General features: G+C 34.9%; 1 protein-coding gene and 1 long non-coding RNA gene across 4 annotated transcripts; one reads left to right on the top strand and one right to left on the bottom strand.

The window, feature by feature from the left end:
* The first annotated feature begins 1,246 nt into the window (after positions 1-1,246).
* Positions 1,247-3,569, top strand: LOC140006767 (uncharacterized). Its single transcript, XR_011814600.1, has 2 exons — positions 1,247-1,460; positions 3,164-3,569. It is a non-coding gene; the product is annotated as an uncharacterized lncRNA (long non-coding RNA).
* Positions 3,570-16,849: 13,280 nt separating this feature from the next.
* On the bottom strand, positions 16,850-23,694 carry LOC113688290 (protein farnesyltransferase/geranylgeranyltransferase type-1 subunit alpha-like). 3 transcript variants are annotated; one of them, XM_027206078.2, is made up of 7 exons: positions 23,482-23,694; positions 22,236-22,348; positions 20,478-20,732; positions 19,980-20,089; positions 18,971-19,091; positions 18,705-18,800; positions 16,850-17,566 (listed from the first exon to the last, which is right to left on the bottom strand). In XM_027206078.2, exons 3-7 carry the CDS (start codon positions 20,712-20,714, stop codon positions 17,099-17,101), a joined length of 1,032 nt encoding a protein of 343 aa, XP_027061879.2. In that variant the 5' UTR covers positions 20,715-20,732; positions 22,236-22,348; positions 23,482-23,694; the 3' UTR covers positions 16,850-17,098. The 3 variants fall into 3 exon arrangements, with proteins under 3 accessions (XP_027061879.2, XP_027061880.2, XP_027061881.2); XM_027206079.2 differs by having other exon boundaries at positions 22,236-22,343; XM_027206080.2 differs by lacking the exon at positions 22,236-22,348.
* Between the last annotated feature and the right edge of the window lie 1,165 nt (positions 23,695-24,859).

The following is a 24,859-nucleotide window of genomic DNA, read 5'->3' as shown; positions in this document are numbered from 1 at the left end:
TTAAACCACGTTTGGTCTTTGATGTAGCAAAACATGATGGTTTGAGGATTGGGGATGATGTTAACAGGATACCTAATAGACATTATTTAGGTTACAATTGCAAAGGAATGAGATAAATTGACTCCAAAGTCTTGAGATTCCAAAGATAAAACTGAGTTTTCTCCGATAAAACTAACCATCTGTAGGATGACAACCAAAATCTTTTGTTCTTTAACTCAGGAATTGATCTAATATATTTAGTATTGGGCTGAGACAGACAATAAAAGGTTTGGTTTTTCATTGTTTTGCCATGAAAGAAAACGAGCCAAGGGTACAGACTCGGACGGGGTGGACGACGGCGGATTGGTCTGTTTTTTATTACCTTCGCCATGTTCAATTCTAGACTAGTGTTTCTCTCTCTATGCTATAGTGAAAACGATGTAGGTCTTGTCCTTATATAGGGTCCATGACCACGACCAAGTCCAGTTCCCTTTAGGGCTTCTTCCAATAAGGAAATGGATTTGGACTTCTACTCCTTTAGGACTTCTTCCTCCAATAAGAAAGTGGATTTGGAGTTCTGCTCCTTTTACACGGCAAATTACATCTAAAAATGGATTTAAATTGGCAACCCCCCATCCTACCCTGCTTGTTTTACAAACTCGGACGGGGTGGATGACGGCGAATTGGTCTATTTTTTATTACCTCCGCCATGTTCAATTCTAGACTAGTGTTTCTCTCTCTGTGTTGAAGTGAAAACGATGTAGGTCATGTTTTTTATATAGGGTCCATGACCACGACCGAGTCCTGGTCGTTTAGGACTTCTTCTTCCAATTAGGAAATGGATTTAGAGTTCTGGTCCTTTAGAACTTCTTCTTCCAATAAGGAAGTGGATTTGGAGTTCTGCTCCTTTTACACAGCAAATTACATCTAAAAATGGATTTAATTTGGCAACCCTGCATCCTATCCGGCCTATACCACATTAAATAACATGGTCCTTATTTGATTGATTGCTGTTAGAAAGCGGTCCATCCCATCCCCGTCGAATAATGTAGTGAAATAAAAGGAATTAAATCCACCACCCATGTTTTTATTTCGACTTTCATAAGTAACCATAAATACCAAATAACCCCATCACTTGTAATTTACAAAAAAAAAGTTATTTAAATTGATATTGTCTGGCATTCTAAAATTCAAAAATACAATGCCTCAGCTAATAAAAAATATCATACTTGCGGATCCAGTTTGGTTTCCACAACAATAGGCCCATTACGGACCAAACATCACAGACCATTCCTGTGCCCTTATTTCAACATTAATAAACAAGTCTTTTCGACAACCTAATACCATTCGCAACCATCAACACCCCAAGCCGCTTTTTAACCAAGAACCTTAATCTATGCCAAACCTTACACAACCTAAATGTAAAATTCAAGATGAAGATGAAGAAAAAAGATGATGCTGATCTGGGATTTATTCATCGGGTTAGCTATCCATGTAACTGATAATATTTCTATCTCTTTTGCATAGATCTACACCTGAACAAATCAACAAATAGATCAGTGTCTAGAGAAACCTTTAAAGTTTTTCTCTTTCGGGCAGACACAGTTTGACATCTAGTGTTTTCTTTTTAAGTTTGGGTTTTTGGATAGCAAATATCGTTCTTTGTGACTTGATCTCAGCAAGATCCCCTTTTTCCCTCTTTTTTAAATGTCCTTTGAACAAAACAGAAGGTTTCTGTAACGTTTTTTTTCTTTTCTCTTTGTTCTTTGTAAAGATTAAATTTTTCTATCTTTTTCCGTGATTGGATTACTGATTCTAGGGGAAAAAGGGGTCGTTAATTTGAAGCCTTTCAATTGTAATCTACAACTGAATCTATTTTTTGGTACATTTTTATTGTTTCTAAAATTAGTTTTTTAGATGGAAACACTTTGATATCCTGAATGTTTTTGTTTTGTGCCTGTGTTGGCAACCAAAGATCTTTCTTTTATGGCTTTGGTCATGGCTATTTTGCTATTTGCCTATATATTTCTGCTGTTTTCATACATACTGCTAGTTTGTTATGCTTTGTCGATGCTTATCCTTGCGTGGGTAAGGTAATTTTTGTTTCAGGTAGTTGGCTTATTCTAGTTGCCTTGGTAATTTTTGACTTTGAATTAGTTGGCTTATTCTAGTTGTCTTGGTAATTTTGGCATTGAAGTAGTTGGCTTATGGTCGTGTTCATGCACTCGTGCGAGTCTTCTTTGTGATGCTCAATCCGTTCTTACGACGTGATATAATAATTGATTTGGACAAATTGAAAATCTAGATGCAATAAGTCATTCTAGACGTTATTTTGTATACTAATGAAATCCTAGCACGCAATCGATATGCATATTCACACATTTGGGTACTGTGATTTCTCTAAAGCAAACGAACTTTTAGGTTTTTCTTTCGCTCTGTCCTGTTGACTATCTTCATTTCCAATGTGTATAACAAGGCTTTTTTTCAAGGTTTGTTTCCTGGCATAACATATTATCCCTTTGATCTTCATGCATCAATTTGATGTTTGCCTTTTTCTGATTTATGCATGCAAGTATTTGGGCTGGCACAAATGTGTAGGGCAGCTGGCCAATTGAAAAAAACACTAAGGAAGTAGCTGCTTTGATACATTCTTTACCAGTTGAAAGAACAGCTGAAGCTAATATTTGAGCCTTAGAAGGAAATGTAGGATGTCTTGGAGGTTCACCTACTGGATTTTCTTAAATATTGTATTTAATGGAAGTGGGCTTCAGCTATCGTTCGCGCATCCTTGAAGTTTGAGAAATTTGATAACTAATACTAAAAGCTGCAGAACCAAAAATTGTTTTCGTCAACATCTATGATGATTGGCTTAAAAATGGTTTCCTTCTAGATGGCTTTTTCCAATTGATTCCGATCTTGTGCACACTTCATATGGACAGTTGGAAGGCAAGGATGTTATTGTTGCCTGAGAAGTTAATTGTCATTGAACCACATCATATTTTGCTTTCTTTTACTGGTCATTACTAGATGAAGATGAAATTAACTAAAATATTTCCTTTAATAAAAAAAAGACAACCCAATCTCTAAAAAGATAACATGAATAATAGTAGAAAATGAAAGTCAAACTTTTTTGTCTCTGTGATGGGGTTTTTGTTGATGGAGTTTTTCTTTGAATCAAATTAAGGTTCGGTCTGTTCTACTAGTTGAAGTTGCTTCTAGAGATCCCATATTGCAGTATTATGCCAAGAAGAAGAACGTCAATTTCTGAACCCTTACACAGTCGGAGATTTGTTCTGTAATCTTTGGATCTGACATGACTCTGCCTTCTCAACATCGATCTCAAACTGTAGAGATAGAGACCAGGTGATGTTTTGGTTATGTTTGTATCTGACAGTAATTAGGTTGTGTCTATTCAGTTATTTAATAGTTGCATGAAAGGTGATCAACTGCATGCTGTTATGGGATTGTTCCAATTAATTTGTATTTAGGCTAATGAAGCAAGTCAGTTGACCACAGTTACCACAAGTGTACTTGTAGATGAATTGAATCTTTATCCCAAGTGGATCGCATATATGTAAATTTTAAGGATATGAAGGCTGTTATTTGTTCCCCACTTGAAGTATACAAGTGTTAAGAGTTGGTATTTTGTTGTCTATGCTTCTGTCTAAAACTGATTACATTTGCATTATGTCCAAAAAAAAAAAAAGCTTTGAAGAATTTCATATGCAATTCTAACTTGCAAACTCAGATTGTTGGCTATTTGTATGGCATCAACAAACCCCTAATATTTCTCAAAAAAAAGAAAATTTGTTTTGGGAACTCATCAGTAGGTGCACTATCAGCTCTTCCAGAGGAGGCGACTTCTTCCTAATCATATGAGCGTTTAGGATGGAGGCATAACCAGCCAAATGAAATTCTCAATTATCATCTCAAGTTGCAAGTAGTTCTATCTGCTGTTTATATTCTTTTATTGATTCTAGTTTTGTGATGCTCTACATGTCTTGTATCACACACAAACAGTAACTATTCATCAAATGCTTGAGAAAAGCTAGACATAATCATTGAAAATATTCATGCATTGTTGTCTGGGCTAAATTTGCACAACTGTGCTTGCTTTAGATGCATGTTGTTCAGTTTGTACGTCTAGATTGCTTATGCACTTAGTAGTTAAGCAGTAGAAACATAGCTTTATACATTTTAGCTTTGGCAAATGATGAAGTCAATGGGTCTGTGAGGTCTTGCCATTCCTATTTGATGTTACCTTCCCCTTTGGCTGTTTCCTTAGGCTTCTGCTTGCTGGCTTTTGCATTGTTCTGTTGTTTGCGTTTGCCTTTATTGTTGTCTTGAGCCATCTGAGCTGATTTTTTATTTTTCATTTTGGGCTGGAAAGTGCTTGCTTGACCAGGTGCTCCACTTGGGGCATCAAAATATACATCAGTTCCATCCACAAGTAGCTGAATTTTTAGGTGTGTTTTGCCAATTTTAACTTATTTTTTTTCAATGATTTGTTGGGTGCATAGGTCTGTCTTTTTAACAGTTTTAAAAGAGAGACTATAGACTCTGGTGTTGTGTTCGTAGAGCAACTGGAGAGACAGAAAGCTTATCTTGCATTGTTCGTGACTGCTGCAGCGATACGACCCCTTTCCTTTATTCTTGTCGGTGTTTGCTGCCATGACGTCTGCACAGGCAAAAAAAATGTATATTTAAACTACAAATTAATTAACAAGAATTTAGGATTTAAGATTTGCAAATAGCAATTAAAAGAAATTTTTGATCCAGAAAATCACCAAACAAAAACAAATACAAATATATCTTAAACCGTCATAGGCAGAAATTTCAATCCATTCACTCATCCCAGGACGAGTCAGGGAGATAGCTTCAGGAAAGAAAGAAATTGCTACAACTATACAATCCAAGGAATTAGGCAAAGACGAGAAGTAATAGGTTTGACCGCGTGGACGAAAATCAGGCAAACATATAATAGACTTGGTTAGAGGATTGTATAGCTTCCAACTCTTGTCTCTGGACATTAATAACCAACCATATTTGGAATAACATATCATTGCTTCTTCAATTACCTGAGGCATTCTTATGTAGTACTTGTGCTCAACACCGAGTCAGGATCCACCAAACATTCAACTCCTTCAATTGTGCTTGAAAGCATCAGCCATAGAGATAATATGTGCTTTTCTCCTTTTTTTTTATCTCTGGCTGGTTGATGATAATGCTCGGTCCTCTCAGGGTCAGGAAACACCCAAATTGGTATGCTCCAGGGTGTCGGCAGATCTAGACAAGGTGAAGATATTGAGATAGTTTTGTCTTCAATGTGGTAGGAGTATAGGGACTTGTCTTGATAATGTGTAAAGTAAACCTGATTTCCTATTCGATCTAAATCAGTTGTCATAGTCCGGCATGAGATTGGTTCGCTATTGCCCAAGAAAAAAGCTCTATCTGGGCAGCTTTCCACTCTGTTCCATATCATAGTTGGGAAGTCGAATTTAAAAACAACAATATTCATTACTTTCCTGCAGTGTAACTCAAAATTTATCACGAAGACATCCCCATCAGATTCCACCAAGTATGTTTTTAGTTGATTGCACATGGATTGAACAAGAGGTAGATAACATTCAAGAGGTCTTATATTAAGACTTTGTTTCATAATCTCAATCTCTACCAGATACCTTTGAAGAGGTAGTAGCATATATTCTACCATCACTGACAATTGGCAAACAAAAATGATCCCAACTATAGTCGGTCTCATTTATACTTGATATCTTTACAGCAACTTAATTTTAAGAGATAATTTGACAATCGTCTCCTGAGATTTCACACAATTACAAAGAGCTCCCCTCAGGTTTTAAAAATTATGTATACCTTCTTTACTTTTATTGTTTAGAAACAATATAGGCCTAAGAACTTCAATTTTCTTTCAAAAATCCTAAATTGCCCTTTTGTACAAAACTAAGAAATAAAAAAATATAGTATAGTCAATCATTTTCTTCCATATTTTGCATAAATCAACAAAGCCAAATATCTAACAACCATCTAAGTATAAGTTTTAGAAATATTTAGCAAGTCCTAGAGGTTTTCGAAACGCTATAAATTGTTCAAGAGTTTTATGAAATGATATAGAGTTTTGTACATAAGAGTTGTTTTGTATACAAAGTGTAAGCTCCAAAGACAACCTAAGAGGGGGGTGAATTAGGTTGATTAAAAATACTTTATTGAGTTTATGCACTTTTTCTTTAATTAAAATTTACCTTCTTTTCTAGTAGTGATCAGCCAAGTAAATTTAAAGAAGAGAGCAATGTTGATCAGAAATAAGAGTGTATATAAGCAATGATAATTTTATTAAACAAAAGGAATAAGATAGAGTATCAAACCGATTGTCTACCAAGCTTTCCTCAAACTTGAAGACCAATCACAAAGATGAGCACCTTCTCTTTGATGAAAGATAATCAACTCAATGTACAATGGAGGGATCACTTTCTCCTTGCCCCAAGCCTCACTTAGTTAAACTAGGAAGTTTTACTATCACTCAGATAACTCTTAACAAAGCTACACTATTGAAAAATTCAAACACAAGAGAAGTGCTTACAAGAACTTCACACTATTTGGAGAACAAATCTTGCTTAGGAGACTATTTTCTAGCTAAAATATCTCTTGAAATCTTGTAAATGAAGTGTGCTTCTCGTTCTTTCCTGGTTCAGAATCGTTTGTATTTAAAGGGGACAAAAAATAGGCTTCATTAATGCTTCCAACGGATAGAAGACAGATGAAGAGTCAGCTAGCCGTTGGGGCTGTCGGACGTCCGACAGCTTAATCATCGTCTGATCCCATCGTCCGAAAATCAGCCAAGTTGTCGTTCGGACGTCCGATGGGATTTTATTGTCCGACAGCTTCTGCGTTCGAACGTCGTCAGAGAGTTATCAAAACTTTGCGAAATTTTTCGGATGTCCAACACGATCGATGTGCGTCTGAAGCGTGCGTCCGATCCTCCCGAACGTCCGATGCTTCCTCACGAGCGTCCGACAGAGTTTCCTTCTTGATGTTCTTCATCCTTTCGGACGTCCGACATGAGTGCCCTGTTTTTGCTTCTTCTTTTAGTTGATTTTCTTTCCTTGACACCTTTATACCTAATTCTCTAAAAAGCAAAACACTTATATTTGAAGAGAATTAGATAAACATTTCAAAGTGTTTTGTGATCATCAAAATCAAGAATAACACAAAGTTCTAAAGAGAGAATTCAGTGTAAAATTCTCTAGAGACTTGTATAACTTTCTTAACTTGCCTATAAATAGATCAAACTTCCTCATTTGTAAACAATCTTGTGCAAGTGTTCATAAGAGTAATACAAATTTCCTTTAGCTGCCAATGTTTTCTTTCTTTACTCACTATTTTAGTTTATGCATATTCTTTACGCACTTAGACTTAAGGTTGAATGAGCAAACCGTTCATATACTCAAATCTTTAACGATTGTCATACGGCGTGTTGGCTCATAGGAATTTAAGTAGTCTGTGACAAGTAGATATCCAAAATATTTCAACTTGTATATACAATATCAATACTTACCAAAATAAAAAAAAACACACACACACACATACACAAAAGAGGCTATGGACTTTCTGGTTGTGTTCATGCACCGACTGAGTCATGCATTGTTTGTGATTCATACAAAGATACTGCCATTTTCCTTTATACTTGTGGATGCCTTTGATGCTTGCTGCCATGACTTCTTCTACATGGGCAGCAAAAAAAAAAGTACATTTGAAAATTCATGGTAAAAGCAAAAAAGCAATTGGAAAAATTATAATTCATTAAGGTCAAAGGCATGTCTAATCCATCAGTCTTAATTTGAATTACTTCCCTGCAGTGTAACTCAAAATTTATCACGAAGACATCCCCATCGAATTCCACCAAGTATGTTTTTAGTTGATTGCACATGGATTGAACAAAAGGTAGATAACATTCAAGAGGTCTTATATCAAGGCTTTGTTTCATAATCTCAATCTCTACCAGCTTACCTTTGCAAGCAATAGTAGCATATATTCTACCATTACAGACAATTGGCAAACAAAAATTATCCCAACTAAAGTCGGTCTCACCTATACTCTTGATATCTTTACAGCAGCTTCTTTTAAACCACGTTTGGTCTTTGATGCAGCAGAACATGATGCATTGAGGATCAACATAAAATAGCAGGAGAGTGCTATCAGGATTTGTTGGGGATGATGTTAATAGGATATTTGTCAGACATTGTTTAGGTTGCAATTGCAAAGGAGGGAGATAAATTGACTCCAAAGTCTTGGGATTCCAAAGATGAAACTGAGTTTTCTTCGATAACACTAACCACCCGTGGGATGACAACCAAAATCTTTTGTTCTTTAACTCAGGAATTGATCTAACGTATTTAGTATTGGGCTAAGACAGGCAATAAAAGGTTTGGTTTTCCATTTTTTTGCCATGAAAGAAAACAAAACAAGGGTATAGACTCGGACAGGGTGGACAATGGCGGATTGGTCTATTTTTTATTACCTCCACCATGTTCAATTCTAGACTAGTGTTTCTCTCTCTGTGCTATAGTGAAAACGATGTCGGTCTTTTGTATAGGGTCCATGACCACGACCAAGTCATGTTCCCTTTAGGGCTTCTTCCAATAAGGAAATAGATTTGGACTTCTGCTCATTTTACATGGAAAATTAGGGGATTGCAGCAGGACTTGATTGCAGCAGGACAGTACAATGAAAGACGGTAAGGTTTCTTGAAGACGGTAAATTTACCTGATTGATGAAAGAACTCGGCTCTTGAGATTTTCCGTAATCAAGAGGAGAGAGAACCAGATCGCATAATCAATATTTGAGAGAAATTTTGAAGCAGTTCATCTGTGGTGCATTGATGCGATTTTCAATACGATTGTATTAAAATCAGCTGTACGGGTTCAAGAAAGTCATATTGGGTTAATTTTATTTTCTTTCCATTCCATTCCATTCCTTTTACAATGTTAATTTTTTTCCTTTTCTTTTAATTATTTCCATTTCATGATTTTTTGTCATGGATGTGTATGTCTCTCTATATATACACACATACTTGCACTTAGGTATGCAATTCATGTTGTTCCTTCTACTCATGTATGCATAAATACACAGGCATCGTTATCTTAAAGAAATTAAAATTAAACGAAGAGCACTTGTACAAAAGAATTACAATAATAGATTTTATAGAATTAAAATACCAAGTGCAAAACAAGCACTGAAACTAATTGAAGGAAAATTAACTCGTGAACAAATTAATCATTAGCTTCCATTGAACTTTACTCCTGATTCTTTCTTTCTTTCTTTTTTTTATTTTGAACCAAACATAAATATCATTTCCATTAGATCATATTACAATTGAAAAAGTCATTACATGCAAAGTCATCCCCTCTAGCTAAATTAGCTAACTCATGAGCTCCCATTATCACAGTCCTATCCACTTTGACAAACATGACCGGATTAAAATTCTGAGCCAAGACAATAATGTCCGGAAGTTCCGATCTAATTTCCAAAGAAGAGGTCTCTAATTTTGAGCTTTGCAAATGATTTAATAGACTGATACAATCTGTTTTTACCCCGCCTTGCTTCCTACAAATTACCCCTAGCTCCGCCCCGTTCCCCACCCCCCGCCCCCGCCCCCCACTTCCCCCTGAGTGTCCTGTGGGGCTAATAAAAATTTATTATAGTTAAATTTTAGTAAATAATCAAGTACTAAAATATCAATACATCATCAAATTATTATTCATTGTAATTTCACAATTGAAACTTATAAAAACAATCAAACAAAAGTTATTTGAATACAATCTAACATGATAAAATAAATACAACTAAAGTAGTCAAGTTTTCACTTTTGGCACAAATACAATCACTAATTTATTATTATATTTGTGCTTTTTTTTTGAGAAAAATGTTATTGTATTAAGTGTAATTAGAGATTTAATATAAATGTATTAGTAAATTTAGTATAACTAATTAATAATTTCTATTAGTAGACATATATAATTATTAATATAATTGATAATATCAATTATATTACATATACTAATATACATTATATAATACATATAACTAATAATATCATTATCATAAGTTTATAAATAATTAAATTAAATATTATATATTTAATTATATACATATATAATTGCCATCCTTGGTTTTTATACATAGGGATGCATCGCCAAAACTCCTTGCACGAGTCATTTGCCTCCAAACGTGCGGTTACCTCAACTTGAAAAGTTGACTCTACATTTACTCGTTTAGCTAGTCTGTCATGATCTTGTCCACCGTTTTTTCTATTACAAATCCGATCCCATCGTTTTTTCTGGTTGCAGGCCTGGTTAATTATACTCATTCTACTAATTCTAGTAAAGTGCCGTATACTACATGTCATGAGTAAGATGCTCATATTATAAATTTTAATTAAAGGAATAAGTGAAAAATCACTATTGATCCTCTTAAAAAATTGGATGAATGGGTTGGGTGGTTCGAATGAGAAAATATAAGCGAGAGATCTTACACTCGAGCCATCTCACTTATATAAAGAGAAAAAGAGAGAGAGAGTGTGTGTGTGTGTCTGTATGTGTGTAATTTATCAATGAATCTAATACTGCGTCTTAAAAAAAAAAAAGAGGAAGATGAATGAATTGGGTGGTTTAAGAGAGACAATATAAGTCAGAAATTTCAGTTTGAACCCTCCCATTTATACAAAAAAAAAAAAAAAAAAAAAAAAGAGGGAGAAAGAATGAGATATATCAATGAATCTAATATTACCTGTGGTTACCATTTTTATTTATTTAACGTTTGAATACTTTACATTTTCTTTTTAAAGAAAAGTTATGCTTCGGCTTCTTGGTCCACGCATCACTTAAATTTTTTTAACTTTATAAACGCCAAAATATTTGTCAAAGTTTACTTTATACTTTCTGTTGCAACTTTTCCCAATTTCCAACAAGAAAAGTTGTGCTTTGGCTTCTTGGTCCACGTAACTGTTACATTTGTTTAACTTTATAAATGCCTAAATATTTGTCAAAGTTTACCTTTTACTTTCTGTTGCAACTTTTCCCAATTTCCAACATTTTATTTTTTTATTAACATGGAAGGAATAAAATTTAAAATGCTATGAGGAAAATGAGAATTTAAACCTAAACTCTCTAAATTTTATGGTTTTAATTTTAGGCAATACACCGATTTCCAATTTTCAACTTATATAACTTATGTAAATATATCAATATTTGCAAAATTTTACTTTTACTTTGCATTATTACGTTGTCACAAATTTTCTTTTACTAAAGCTTTTAAGTTCCCTATATCTTTCAGTTAATTTAATATTTTTCTTTTTTTAATTCTTTGAGTATATTAATAACCTTCCCATCAATTTCATCATTCTAATTTAAGAAACAATGAAACCTATTTAATGTATTTCCTTTTAATTAGATAATTCTCATGGAGTTCTAATTTTTAATTAGTCTCCAAACTACTTTTAAATTCTCATATAATTCCATCTAATTTTGTTTTACACGTTTTAGTCCCTAAAGTACTAAAAACTAAAGTTGTCTTCTCCTTGTGCAGTCGATTAATATAAAATACGTTAAATTGTGTAAACATTAGAAAAGAAAAAGAAGGAAACCAGAAAACATTTACTGCAATAGCAAAGTAAAAAAGGTAGAGAGCTGGACTATTATGATGAAACCAAAAAGGTTGAGGGTGGGACTAAAAATTGTTCTCTCGCTATCGTTTAGATTTTTCAACTTCAAATATGTCAGCTTAAAAAAATGAACAATTTCAGCATGGGACCCATAATGAGTTACCTGTAAAGAGAATTAATTTTTTTTCAAAGAAAATTAACAATATTCTTCTTCATTTACCCTTTTGATTACTTTAATAAGTGATCCAACGATTACATGAAACGTTTTACATTCGGATGACAATGGAAGCGGGTACCCGTCCTGTGGGAATGGGGCGGGACGGGGGGAATTTTTTCTCCCCCTATTTTAAATAGGGTGGGGGGGGGGCGGGGACGATACTTGTGCCCCATCTCCTACCCATCCCTCACTTTAATTTATTAATATACATAAATGCAATAGATTATATAATATAATAATAATACATTTAGAATATTTGATAACTAAACATAATTTTTGTTTCATTTCTCTCTAAATTTCTAATTGATATTTGACACAAATATGTTAAACATTTTATGAGTATTCCCAAATGTTATCTATACAATCCAATTGAGTTTCTTAATTTTTTTGGTGTTTTATTTCAACACTTTTCATGTTTCATTTTTATTTTTTCCACTTTTTTCAGGTTCGTATTTTATTCTTTTTTTTTGAATTTAATTTTGCTCTATTAAATAAAAACTTTTACAAAAAAAAAAAAATTATCACCTGCAAGCACCCTGTAGAAAAGACGGGGCGGGACGGGAGTGGGGGGAACATAGACAGGGGATGGGCCGGAGGCGGGAGGAATTTTTTGGTCCGGATCCCCCGCCCAGTTGCCATGCCTAGTTTTACGTTTTAGACTGCTTTTGATTGTCAGATTGCCTGTGCGTTATATTGCCTTCAACTGGGAAAGCCCATCTCATGGGTCAAAACAGCGTTGTTTTCAACACTTGGAAATGTGTCACATTTCCATTGGTTTGTTCGTACTTTTAATACAAATTGAAACTACCTCAATACATTGCAGGAAAAAGGCCTTTTTTGAGCCTTATAGGGCGATGGGCATTAGTGATATGACCTTTTTTTTTTTAAAAAGGATGATGGCTATTAGGGGAAATGGATTTGGGGAGCTTGGAGGAATATTGCCATTTGCCACTACGTTACACCAATTTAGTTGAGCATTTTTCTATTTCCTGATTTTTATTAATCTTTTTTCATGATGCTTGAGTAGTGTTGTCCGCCTTGGAGTCTATCTGCTTACTACCAACTGAAATTAGTATCAAAGGGAATGAATGAATTTGGTGATACGATAAGAGAGAGTATAAGTGAGAGATTCCGAATTCAAAACCTCCAAATCATATTACATTTAAAGAAGAAGAAGAAAAAGAAATTAGTACTAGACAGCATTAAAGCTACACATAGATTTGTCCCATACAATTAGAGAGGAGGTCATGACCACTTTTCTCTTTCCTTTTGTCCAACGAGAAGTGGGTGAAAATGTGAAATAGGTGTTTTCTGTACCCTATGAGTACAATAACCTCCGGTAGGCCACAATATCATAAGCATTTCCCTAAGGACCAAATGTTACAAAAATCACTTTAATGGCTAATTTGGGAGTTGAGATTCCAACAGAATCAAAAAGAAAGGAAGAGAGAGATGGATTTTCCTACGTTTGGGAATTTCAAGTGAGACTGAAAAGAAACCAAACGAACGGATTTTGAAAGATGCCACGCGCTACTACAGTGTAGAGGTGGCAAAATGGGCGGGATGGGCGGGATTTGCTTGGGTTTGAGATGGAACCGAGTCATATGGGTTTGGGCTCAACCTTACCCATATGTGTTTTGGGACTAACTTGGGCGGGATCATTTTGGGATGGGTTTAGATTGATCTCGCCCAATACCCAAATCCATTTTCTACATATTTTTTTCCTTTAATTCATTTTTTATTTTTATATAATTTTAATATTTTTGATTTATTAAATTTCTTTTAGTTTTATTAAATAAACATGCAAGTGCTTTATACTCAAGATTCCCACCAAAAATTGGATTAACAAATAAAGGAAAAGATAGATATACAACCATATTCCAACATATATCAAGATGGCCAAGGTCCTTAGGATGTTGAATATTTATCCTTATCATTGTCCAAGGATGACAGGTCTAAACTAACTGAAATGCTGGAAATTCTTGTGGATAATGACTAGGAAGACTACTAGATTATATTCGCTGGTATAACTATAAAAATTGTTAAAGATAATTTTTGAATCTAAGATTCCGTTTGGATTGACTTTTTTTTCAAAAAATAAGTTTTTCAAATACAATGTTACAGTAATATACAATAACTCAAAAAACATCCCATCCATATTAATATATCAAATATTTCAAAAAAATTTTATAGTAAAAATTTTTCATATACACTGCTACAATAAAATATTTCAAAAACACCTACAAAAAACAGCTAATCCAAACGGAGCCCTTGCCATTTGAGCCCAGTGGGTACCCAAGTATTTCCCATCCTTTCCCATTCATTAATGGGTATAGTTGGGATGTGTCCCAACTTAAACCCAATACCAAATTATAATACCCATCCCGCCCAAAGTTCCTTTGGGCATGGGTAGCCCATTGGGACTTGGGACAAATTGCCAACTCTACTACAGTGCAATTTTTTTGACCAAAAGCAGGCCGAAAGTGAATGAAAATGTCACGGACTCGAGGTTAATTTCTGGAATTGTTAGGATTGAAATTGGATTAAAAAGAAGAAATCAGAAGAATTAGAGGAATTGGGGAAGAATCAGAGGAGGGAGAGCAGGAGAGAGAGAGAGAGAGGAAGAAGGCAAGAATGCAAGAGGAAAGGAAATGTGATCAATGATCGTATTCCTTACACGTGAGTCCCACTTATATAACCAACTCTAACAGATTTGTCAGATAGCTAACAATCGACTTAACTACCTAATGACCTCATTAATTGGAACGGCATCGTATTACTGGTACTTAAGTAAGACCAAAACTGCACCGTTTTGCTAATCTATTGAGCTAACTGACTATTGCTCAAATTGAGCCATTATTACGTTTAAGGACCTATAGTTTGCAGCTGACAGAAAACTGATGGAAGCTTACAAAACTTTTTCAAATTGCCCATTTTATCCTCACAAAACTATTGAATGAAATTTTATTGACATATATATCCAAAATCACTATATTTCCTTTTAAAAGTCTCAAACAAAGTTAAAATCTCATATCTTCCTTTTGATTCTATTATTTTCTTTCATAACTTAACATTTCCCATCTTTTCTTTTCTAACCTAAACATCCAAACTAGCTATTCTCTAACTTTTAACTTTTATAATTTTGTCACCCCAATTCCTAATATAAGATTTAAAAATTAATTTTGGGAAAGAAGATTATTTCATTTTGATATTGAAGCTTTTATGGTCTCTTAATGGCTTAATTGTCATAAAAAATCAATTTAATTCCTTAACTTTAATGATAAATTGCAAGTTGTTGACGTTGTTACAAAACCCTCGTGTCATCTGAGTGAACAATAATAATTATAAAATTAATATAGTATATAAAGGTTGTAAATATCACTCGAAATACTTTTCAATAAAAATACCCTTGAAAACACCTCAAATAAGTCTTCAAGTATAGTTTTAAATATTGTATCCTTTTAAAAAAAAAAATCTTAGAGTAAGTCAATTTGAAAATAGAAAACTAGGAAATTTAAAAAAATTTAAAACCATTTATGAAACTCCTTCAAGTCAACTAAAACACCTCTATTCACTAAGTAAAACATTTTTATTGGTAACCTGAAAACAACTCATGTAAATTTTTAAACATAAACTGATTGGTATTTTTGATAGTACTTGCTACTTATGATTGTGGGTGCTATATTTTGCTCATCAAACTTACGCCTTCATGCTTCTTGCTTTTATATTTTCAACCTTCTATTCATATACTCATAATTTGTATACAGTTAAACAATAAAGCAAAAAAAAAAAAAAGAAGTAAGGGAGGGCAGGGATGTTAACGAGTGATAATTAACCACAGGGAAAGTTTCTAAATTCATCCCTTCTCTTAAAAAGGAATTCAAAATCACAATAAATAGAATCCTCCCTTTATAGCGCCTTCAGTTGTTTACTGCCGTCTTAAGCCCACGCCTTCAAAATCAGAAGCCCTTGATTATGGAAGGCGTATTTGACAACTTTAATCCACCACGCCTTCCTCTCTTCTCTACAAAGGCATCACGCTTGGAGCAGCAGCAAAGTCCGACTGATTATTTCGGGACAAACGCATTGGCCACCCCTTCCTGTCATAAGTTGAAGCCTAAAACACAGAATCAATTTTAAATTTCAGTTTTTCGCGCTCTTTCTCTGTTTTTCCCTGTAACGACAAATTCAGCCTATAGGATAATGGAAGAAGTCGACGAAACAGAGGCCACACCTCAGGTAATTCAATTTCGATAAAAATAATCAATGTTTGTTCTGCCATTTCAATTCCAAAATATTTCAGCTGAGGTAGTTTGCTTATATGAGGATCACTGCAAAAATAACAAGTAGGCCTCAGGATTTTCCCGAGAGAATTTGAAGGATGGATATGTTCTTATGTTTGGATTAATATGGAAGAATTTGATGTGGAAGAACTAAAGTGTATTAAAGAAGATCAAATTTAGTGAATCTCGAGTCTGTAAATCATAAGCCGAGGAGATTTAGCTAATCGTCGTGCGATGTATGGTTTCAATTCACACCTTCATTTCGAGCTCTTCAGCAGTTAGAATCCATGTCTTCACTTTTCCTAATCTCTTCTACGGAATTTTGAAGTTTTAATTGACACCTGCTACATGAATTTGAGCTTTGAACAAATTCATCTCCAACACTAGTGAACCACTGAGACAAACTGACAAGGTTACTTGCAAACAAGTGATACAGGAATATAAACCGACAAAGTCCATCACTAGTTTAATTTCTCCTAGAATGCTTGTCAGTAGTGACATTGAAACGCCTATAGTTACTAGAAACTTGCGGTCTAGAGCCCAAAAGGGGCGAGAATGGAATAGGTGGGGAGCATCCCATTGTCATAAAACTCATTTTCTGCAAATCTTATGGAGGAGGATGCTACATTATGAAAAAAAAAAAAAACAAAAACAAGTCAATATCGTGAAAATAGAAAGACAGAAGACACCAAGTTGCAGAGCTTATATGTTTCGATTGCATCCTTTATCCGGTACTCAAATCGAGTAAATTAGAGGTTCAGCTACAGTGGGTAGTTCAATATGGTGGTGTTGCAACAAAAGGATAGTTCAATATGGCGGTGTCAAGAGCAACACAAGGACTTTCCACATAAGAAGTTCTTTTCTATGCAGGATCTCTCTCCTCTGATAATACCGACGAGTAGAGAAATAAGGTAAGATAAGACGAAAGATCTATGGGCACCTTTATAAACTCAAACCAGTCAATCCATCATCTTTCAAGCATTGAGCTGCTTGAGCAGGCGCCATGTTCCTCCGCCACTTCCAATAGTTTGCTCTCATTGGATCTACAAGTTCTAGGATAGAACAGACCACTTTCACCAAATCAGAACCTTGGGCACCCGAGTCAGAAAGACCATAGACAGCATTTCTTATCTCCAGGCTAGGCTGGAAACCATGGCAGAGAAGGTCCAAAAGCATGCTGAGGGCGTGCACGTAATTGTTTTTGGCAGTCAAAATCTTTAAGCAAACTGACGCTACTTGAGGGTCTTTAACTAGAGCCTGTGTATCATTTCTGTATAAGCCTCGAAGGTACCTCCAAGGACTTTCATTTTCAGGATGCTCCATAATTGCATTAACTGTACAAGTTACTTCTGACTCCCTCATTGCCCCCAGGCCTCCAAGGAGAGGAGATCTTGTTACAACAAAATATCTCTGCAACCAATAATTCAACATGGGATTTCTCAGATGTAGAAATCTACAAAGGTACAACACTGTGACAAGAGATCATGCAAGGACAACTAAAACATGACCTCCTCATAGCATATCAGATGATTATATGACGCAAGTTGGAATCACACAATTAACTATCTGCTAGCATTTGGGATGATGGTACCAGTAAAGTTTTGACATTAGATCCATAAAAAGCTGAATTTTAAATCTCACGTTTTATACGTTCACCGACACACATTGAATACTTTACATATTTATCTATCAGTACAGAACAAATAACAGATGATTTTGTGAACAAGATATCAAAATAGGCATATAAGCACAATACAATTGTGTTGCATAAGGTCAGAGGGTTTGAGTTGATAAGCTTCTAACTAATTAGTTTGGTTTACCTGGAAATACCTAAGATTTAATCAGTTCAACTAGGAAAAGATTTCGAATATTCAATCTAGCACAAATTGGGTCGAAAACATTAACGTTGTTAATCAGATTAGTCAGCATTTTTCTTTCCCTGTTTTCAAGAATTTTCAAGAACATCTGGTCATGAACTTGGAAATTTAAATTAGTTTTACATTAAAACAATGAAGGTTTTACACGAAGTTGGTCACGAAGTTGCAGAATGAGTCATCATGTGAGATGAAATGCGAGATTTTACTAATAACAATGCTGACACAAAAAAGAAAACTCTAGATAGTCCACCTAAGACGATTAGAAAAGAGGAGAGGATTTGGAGTGGCTTTGGGGCTGTTCTAGGCATCTAGCACAAGTGGAGGTTTTATGGAGAAAACAGGAGCAAAATATATATCTAAACTGGAGGAATATTTAAAGTGATGTCAAGACTGGCTAGAGAGTCATGGCTCTCTTTGATTTTTCTACAGTAACTGGCTTCACGGACTTGCATAAATTGGTTTTCTTGATCTTGTACCTTATTTACCAATTTTTTAACTTGCAAAAAGGATAAGGACCAGCTGGTAATTTTTATTTTCAAGCCAACACCATCTTGTATTACTCAATGTATACTGGTAGACCAAAACATAAAAGAGGCCTATTTACCGATGACGTTTGGAGATAGACATCATGACATTTAGGATCTAATCCAAACCAAAGCATCATTCTTTACCTGATTCCAAGCAGAATTATTGAAAATGTCATCTTTGAGGAGTAGTTCACAATAGGCTAGCTCATCTTTCCATCCGCCAAGTGCCTGAAGGACCCACTGCACAAGAGATTTAGATATTCAGTCTCTTCATGTACACATACCAAACAAAAGTCCCTTTACACCTCCTTTACCAGAGCAAACATGGTGATTGTCATTTAAGGCAATTGAGAACTCTTGCACCTCAAAGAATGGAACAGAATAAAGAATAATACTAAATCAAAAATTACCTGTCTATGAGACCAGGCATGATAATGTTTTGCATCCTTAGAAAGAATTTTCTTTGTGAACTCAAGCTCCCTAGTTGAAGCATCAGTTCCCAAATTTTCAGCAACCCAACGCCTATGGTGCCTGGAAAGTCATTTTTCTAATTAGTTTCAAGTCCCTAAAAACAGAATGATTTGAAACTAACCAACAATAGAACTGGATGAAACAACATAAAAAGGAAAGTTTTGAATGCATGCTTGTGCCAAATGTATGTATTAAAAGAATAAAAAAAAACCCATTCTTTTTTTTTTTCAAGCAAGCAAAATCCAATCCAGCTTTCGCTGGTTCCCAGATGGACATTGGTCTTTTTTTGAAATTACATGTCAGGTTATGATTTTAAACCCTCACCGACTCCATAGGGGCCTCCCATTCAATTAAGCAAAATTCAATATCAAAATAGCTTGCCCATGTGATAATATCCCAAAGCCAATAGTTCTATGTTCAAATTTAGTAGCTTACTCTTGTATGTTTGAACTACATGTCAGATTATATTCCATTCAACTATGCATGTTATTATGACACTTTATTTTACCAACCAAAGAACTATAACTGACATGATACGAATTGACATGATATAGGTATTGCAAAGGGTGCTGATAACTTTCCAAATACTACTAGTACAAAGATAATCCTTTTTTTCCCGTTATGTATAAAGTATTTTTAGATTTGGAAATGAACAATGTCCCAGCATAGAAAAAGTTCCTTAGCAACAAACAGAATTCAAGCAAACCCCAGAAGTTAAACGAAACAAAGCTTCCACACAAATATGATTGTTAAAAGCTTAAGAGGAGAGGAGAAAATAAGAGGACATGCAGATAAAACAAGAAAACTATTTGTCAAAAGGATCACCTCACCAATTCAGTCTGCAGACACCTAGACTTTGTCCTTGATCAATTGCACCAGGTACAATAAACAACAAAACTGCAATTATCTACATAAGGGTCCAAATGCAGAAGAAAAATGTAGCTATACCATATCTGATAATTCTTAGAGTTTCCTTCCACAATGCCATCCGAAAAGTCCAATTCCTTGTTCATGTCAGCATTAAGCGCCTCGAGTACTAGCCGCCTAAATTGCCATACCTAAATCAACAGACACGCAAAATAAATGCCTAATACACATAATTCTTCACAAACTAATTCCCCTCCATATTTTCTTCTTTTTTCCGAAGCTTCAAGAGCCTAAAGGGCCCATCTAATAACATCAAGAACTCATGAACAAGATAGCCAACATGCATGTCATGATTATTCAAAAAATCACTTTAACAAAAAGGGTCTTGTTGTGAGAATTTAAAATAGCAGAAAAAGGTCAAAATTTAGACTCTTCTGTGTTGTTTATCATAAAATATTTACTGCAAAATTCCCTAAACAGCAAAAACAATAGGTTCTTACTTCAAAAATTTCTTACTCCAATTTCTCTATAGAGGGTACTAAACATATAAGCATGCATCAACACAAAACAAGAACTAACAGTGTAATTTCCAGGGTTAAGTTTGATGGCTTCTGTGGTGAGTTGAAGAGCTCGATGAGACTGCTCATCGGCTACATATATTGCTCTAAAATAGTCCATTGTCTCTCTAAATTCATCAGTATAGGAGATAGGGACAATGGGATTTGGACCGTCATCCTGGGGGACAGGCTTCACATCGGCATATTCAGGCCTCTGACTCAAAGGGATTCTTTCACTGCTTTTTTGCAAGACATCCATCGCTATCTTGCATGAGTTCTGTACCGAAAAGGGAACCAATTAAAGCCAATTACAACTCAACTAAACAAGAAGATTATTAAGCTAGACAATTAACATTTTTCAGTTCGAAACTTAATGAAAACTTTTAAAACAAACAACTAGAGGCAAATCATGAAAAATAGAAAAGACTAGGGGAGTGGTCAAAACAGAAAAAATGAAAAAGGAAAAATGAAAAATCTACGGTACTAAAGCTGTTTTCATTGAACAATAATGCTACTGATTGGTTTCTGATCAGGATTTTAACTTCGGCCAAGTTGTCACTGCGACTCAGCCCCCCATTCCGGGCTACTTTTACTCGGAGATGCTAGAATCGGAGTTAACTTGATGAACTCTGGCTAGTCCTGATCCAGTCGACCAATTGTGTTAAAAAATATAATATATATATATATATAAAAGCGAGATTTGCCTGTGTCTAGCGACTCTAGCCTCACAGCTTCAAAATTCAACCCAAAAAAAAGATGGCAGAATAAACAGCTAGAATTGTTTTCCCTTGTCCTAGTGTCACCAATTGTAATCTAAATTTGTCTTCTCAAATCCAAAATACTCAACACATACCAGTTTTAGTCTAAACTTGTCTTCTCAAATCACAATTATCAACAACAACGATGTTTGAGATTTCTACATGGGAGAAGAAGAGGCGAAGAGAACTGGGAGTGAAAGTGAAGCTTCAAGATGTGGAGAGTGGACAGGGTAGGGAAAGAGAAGAATGTAAAGCTCACCAATGGTGAGAGAGGCCCGAGAACAAGAAATAGAAGAGAAGCGGCTTCAGAAGTAGGGATGTAATCGAACCAAGTCAAGCTCGAGTATTGCTATACTCGAGCTCAACTCGACTCATATATATCTAGGCTCGAGCTCGACCGAGTCCAAAAAATCGATACTCGAAGCTTGACTCGAAGAACTCCCTTTAAGCTCGAGACTCGACTCGATTAGGCTCAACCTTTAGTCAAGCCTTATCAAGTCGAGTCTAATCAAGCTTTTTGACTCGACTCGATCAAAAAATGAGGCATATAATCAAGGTGACGTTTTGGGAAGATCCACAAGCAAGCAAGTAGCTATCAGTTGGAGTAAATGAGGCATAAAATCCATGTATTCATCGATACAAATACAAGTATCCACATTCTACCTCCCACAGTTAGCATCTTTAACACCCTGCGAAAGTACCCAAACTAACCAAAATTCCCCACAAAATTCCAAAACTCAGCAAAACATGAGCTGAGCCACCAAATTGAGAGACAAACAATTATCTCAAACAGCCACAATATCCCAACTACCACAAGCTCAATTCAAGAAACCAATGCCAAGATCTATCCAGAAATTCCTTTTCCCCACAAATATCACTAATTACTAACTAAAGAAAGCTGCTTTAAACAAGAACATGTCAGAAAAATATATTCCTGGTTCAGAAATGGACCATAGTCCAGCAGAATTACAAGTGTTTGAAAAAGATATAGAAGAATGAAGTTGAAAACTCTTGTCACTAACCTGACTCGACTAACAGAACAAAGAATAGCTTTGAAGAGTGAAATGCTGGCATGAAGCAGAAAGCAGACAGCCCAGCAAAGATGACCTTATACACTATAGCTGTATCACCTATGCTGACACCAAAAAAGCATGTAAAAAGCTTATCAGCCTCTAAGTCGATGACAGTAAAGTGCCATTTTTTTTTTACTTTGACTATGAACTTTACACAGAACAGACAAAAGAAAGAGGACCAGTACAGAACATAAATAAGTACATTTTAAGCTCCACCTCATAACCATATAACTCCGTATATCAATTCGTGCACCTACTTAAAACTACAGCACAACAAGCTACATGAATTTCAAGAACTAAGAACTACAGCACAATTTGTTTTTTCTTTTGGATTATAATTTGTCTAGTTGAGATTAAAAAAACAATTGAACGAGACATCAATTAAGCAGTATGTAGAAGACAGGGACAGCCACGTTTTAAATGAGACAGAAAGAACAAATGAGAAAAATTGGTCACCACAATTAAATTTTGTTGCTCTGTAGTGCATTTGACTAGAGACGTTAACCATTTTTCACAGCTCTGAAACAAGGCATAAACAATTTATAGCAGTATCCTAAATGCCAATTGATAAAGAAAAGGTAACTCCACTGTTTGTACATACAATTTTTGTAGCTAAAAAAATGTTAAGGATTCATTGTCTGGGTTGCATCTATACCCAAGATTTTGGTTATAAGACACGGCTCTTTTGAAGAAGTAGACAACAAACTTTTAAATCCCCAGAAAACAAAACAGAGCAGCTATTCTGTTCCATCAGTCGACATGGAGAAAGCAGAATTGGTTTTTCAGCCAGTTGGGTCAACTAGAAGAGCTTGGCAAGTTGCTAATCAACTGATCAACCCAGACAAGAAGTTCTCATGCCTATGATTCTAGAATTGAAAGTAAAGAATAATGGTCTAAGAGTACCCAGGCCAATTTGTCGTCTCATGACAAATCAAAACATCTGCTAGAAATACGTAGGGGTTTCTTACCCAATTAAATGTAAACAACCGACAACAATTACAGATGCATGAATCAGGGTCCCAATTCCAGTGGCTCATAATTGCAAAGGATACCATAAGAGCTGCGGCGAAAATTACCAAGACACCAACTTTAACAAACTCAGAGCGCATAATATTTGTCAGGGGGCATCTCAATATGATTGGAGTAACCAGATGCGGTAATCAATCATACTACATTAGAGCAGAGGCAGACATACCAGTAACCAGATGCGGCGAGCTCACTCTGTAGAGATGGCGATGGAGTCTGACAGATGCGGCAAGCAACGGCGTCGGCGACGAACGAGAGACTGAGAGTAACGGAGATAGGGTTTAGATCTAAATCACTCAGAGTCAGTGGTTGGTAGGGATGTACTTCGAACAGAAAGTGAATTTCTTCTCAACTTTCTTCGAACAGACAGAGAAGAAAGCCTTTTCTTCCCTTTTTTAGACTTTTTTTTCTTTTTAGGTATTTTTACAATTATGTTATTACTTTTTTACCATTATTAAATTTTATTATAAAGAAAAGTATATTATAAATTCTGTATAACTTATACCCATAACGTTCATTTTATAATTATAATATATATATTATTTAAATCATAAATATATTATTTAAATACTCCGACTCGACGAGTAGCTCGACAAGCCACGAGCTTCAAAATTTTGGCTCGAAACTCGACTCGAATGACAATCGAGTAGCTCGAGACTCGGCTCGAACTCAGTCAACCCGAGTTCAAGCCAAGCCGTTGATCAAGTTACTCACGAGTAGCTTGACTCGCGTACATCCCTATTCAGAAGTATCATCTAGCTTTTATAAAATATTAATAATTACATAAGAATTTCTTTCAATGGATTATAAATTTTTTTAATATGATTTTATTATGGAGGTGAAATTTATTCTTTATTTTTTAGATATTAATATTTTTAAGAACATAGAAGGTTTATAATGGTAGTTCTAGGCCACATTAGCTTGCATTGAAAATGTATTTAAACATTGATATTTAATTTTAGGATATAAAATTGGTTGTCAATAGGGTTTGTGTGTGGTTTTTTCTTTTTCTTGTGTGGTAAATATTGATACTGTATGTATAATTTGAAATCTTTTGGATGACTATTTAGTTTTAAAATTTATACTTGGATGGTTGTTAGGAATTAGATTTGTTGATTTGTGCAAAATGTGTAAGAAAATGATTGAATATACTATATTTTTCGTTTTTTGTCTTGTACAAAAAGACAATTTTGTATATTGTGAGAAAATTTATCTTATTTGACCTATATTGTTACTAAACAATAAAAGTAAATGAGGTACATATAATTTTTAAAACTTGAGGGATGCTCTCTATAATTGTCAAAAACCTCAGGGAGGTTTGTGAAATTATCACTTGAAAAAAATTAAAACCATTTATGAAACTTCTTAAAGTCACCCAAAACACCTCACTATAAGCAAAACATTTTTTTTTTGGTAACTTGAAAACAACTCAAGTAAACTTTTAACATAAACCGATTGGAATTTTTGTTAGTACTTGCTACTTATGATTGTGGGTGCTATATTTTGCTCACCAAACTTACACCTTCATGCTTTTTGCTTTTATATTT

The sequence above is a fragment of the Coffea arabica genome, chromosome 5e, assembly GCF_036785885.1.
Source record: "Coffea arabica cultivar ET-39 chromosome 5e, Coffea Arabica ET-39 HiFi, whole genome shotgun sequence".
NCBI classification, from domain to species: domain Eukaryota; kingdom Viridiplantae; phylum Streptophyta; class Magnoliopsida; order Gentianales; family Rubiaceae; genus Coffea; species Coffea arabica.
Note: the sequence above shows the minus strand (reverse complement) of the source record. Positions and strands in the feature narration are given on the sequence as shown.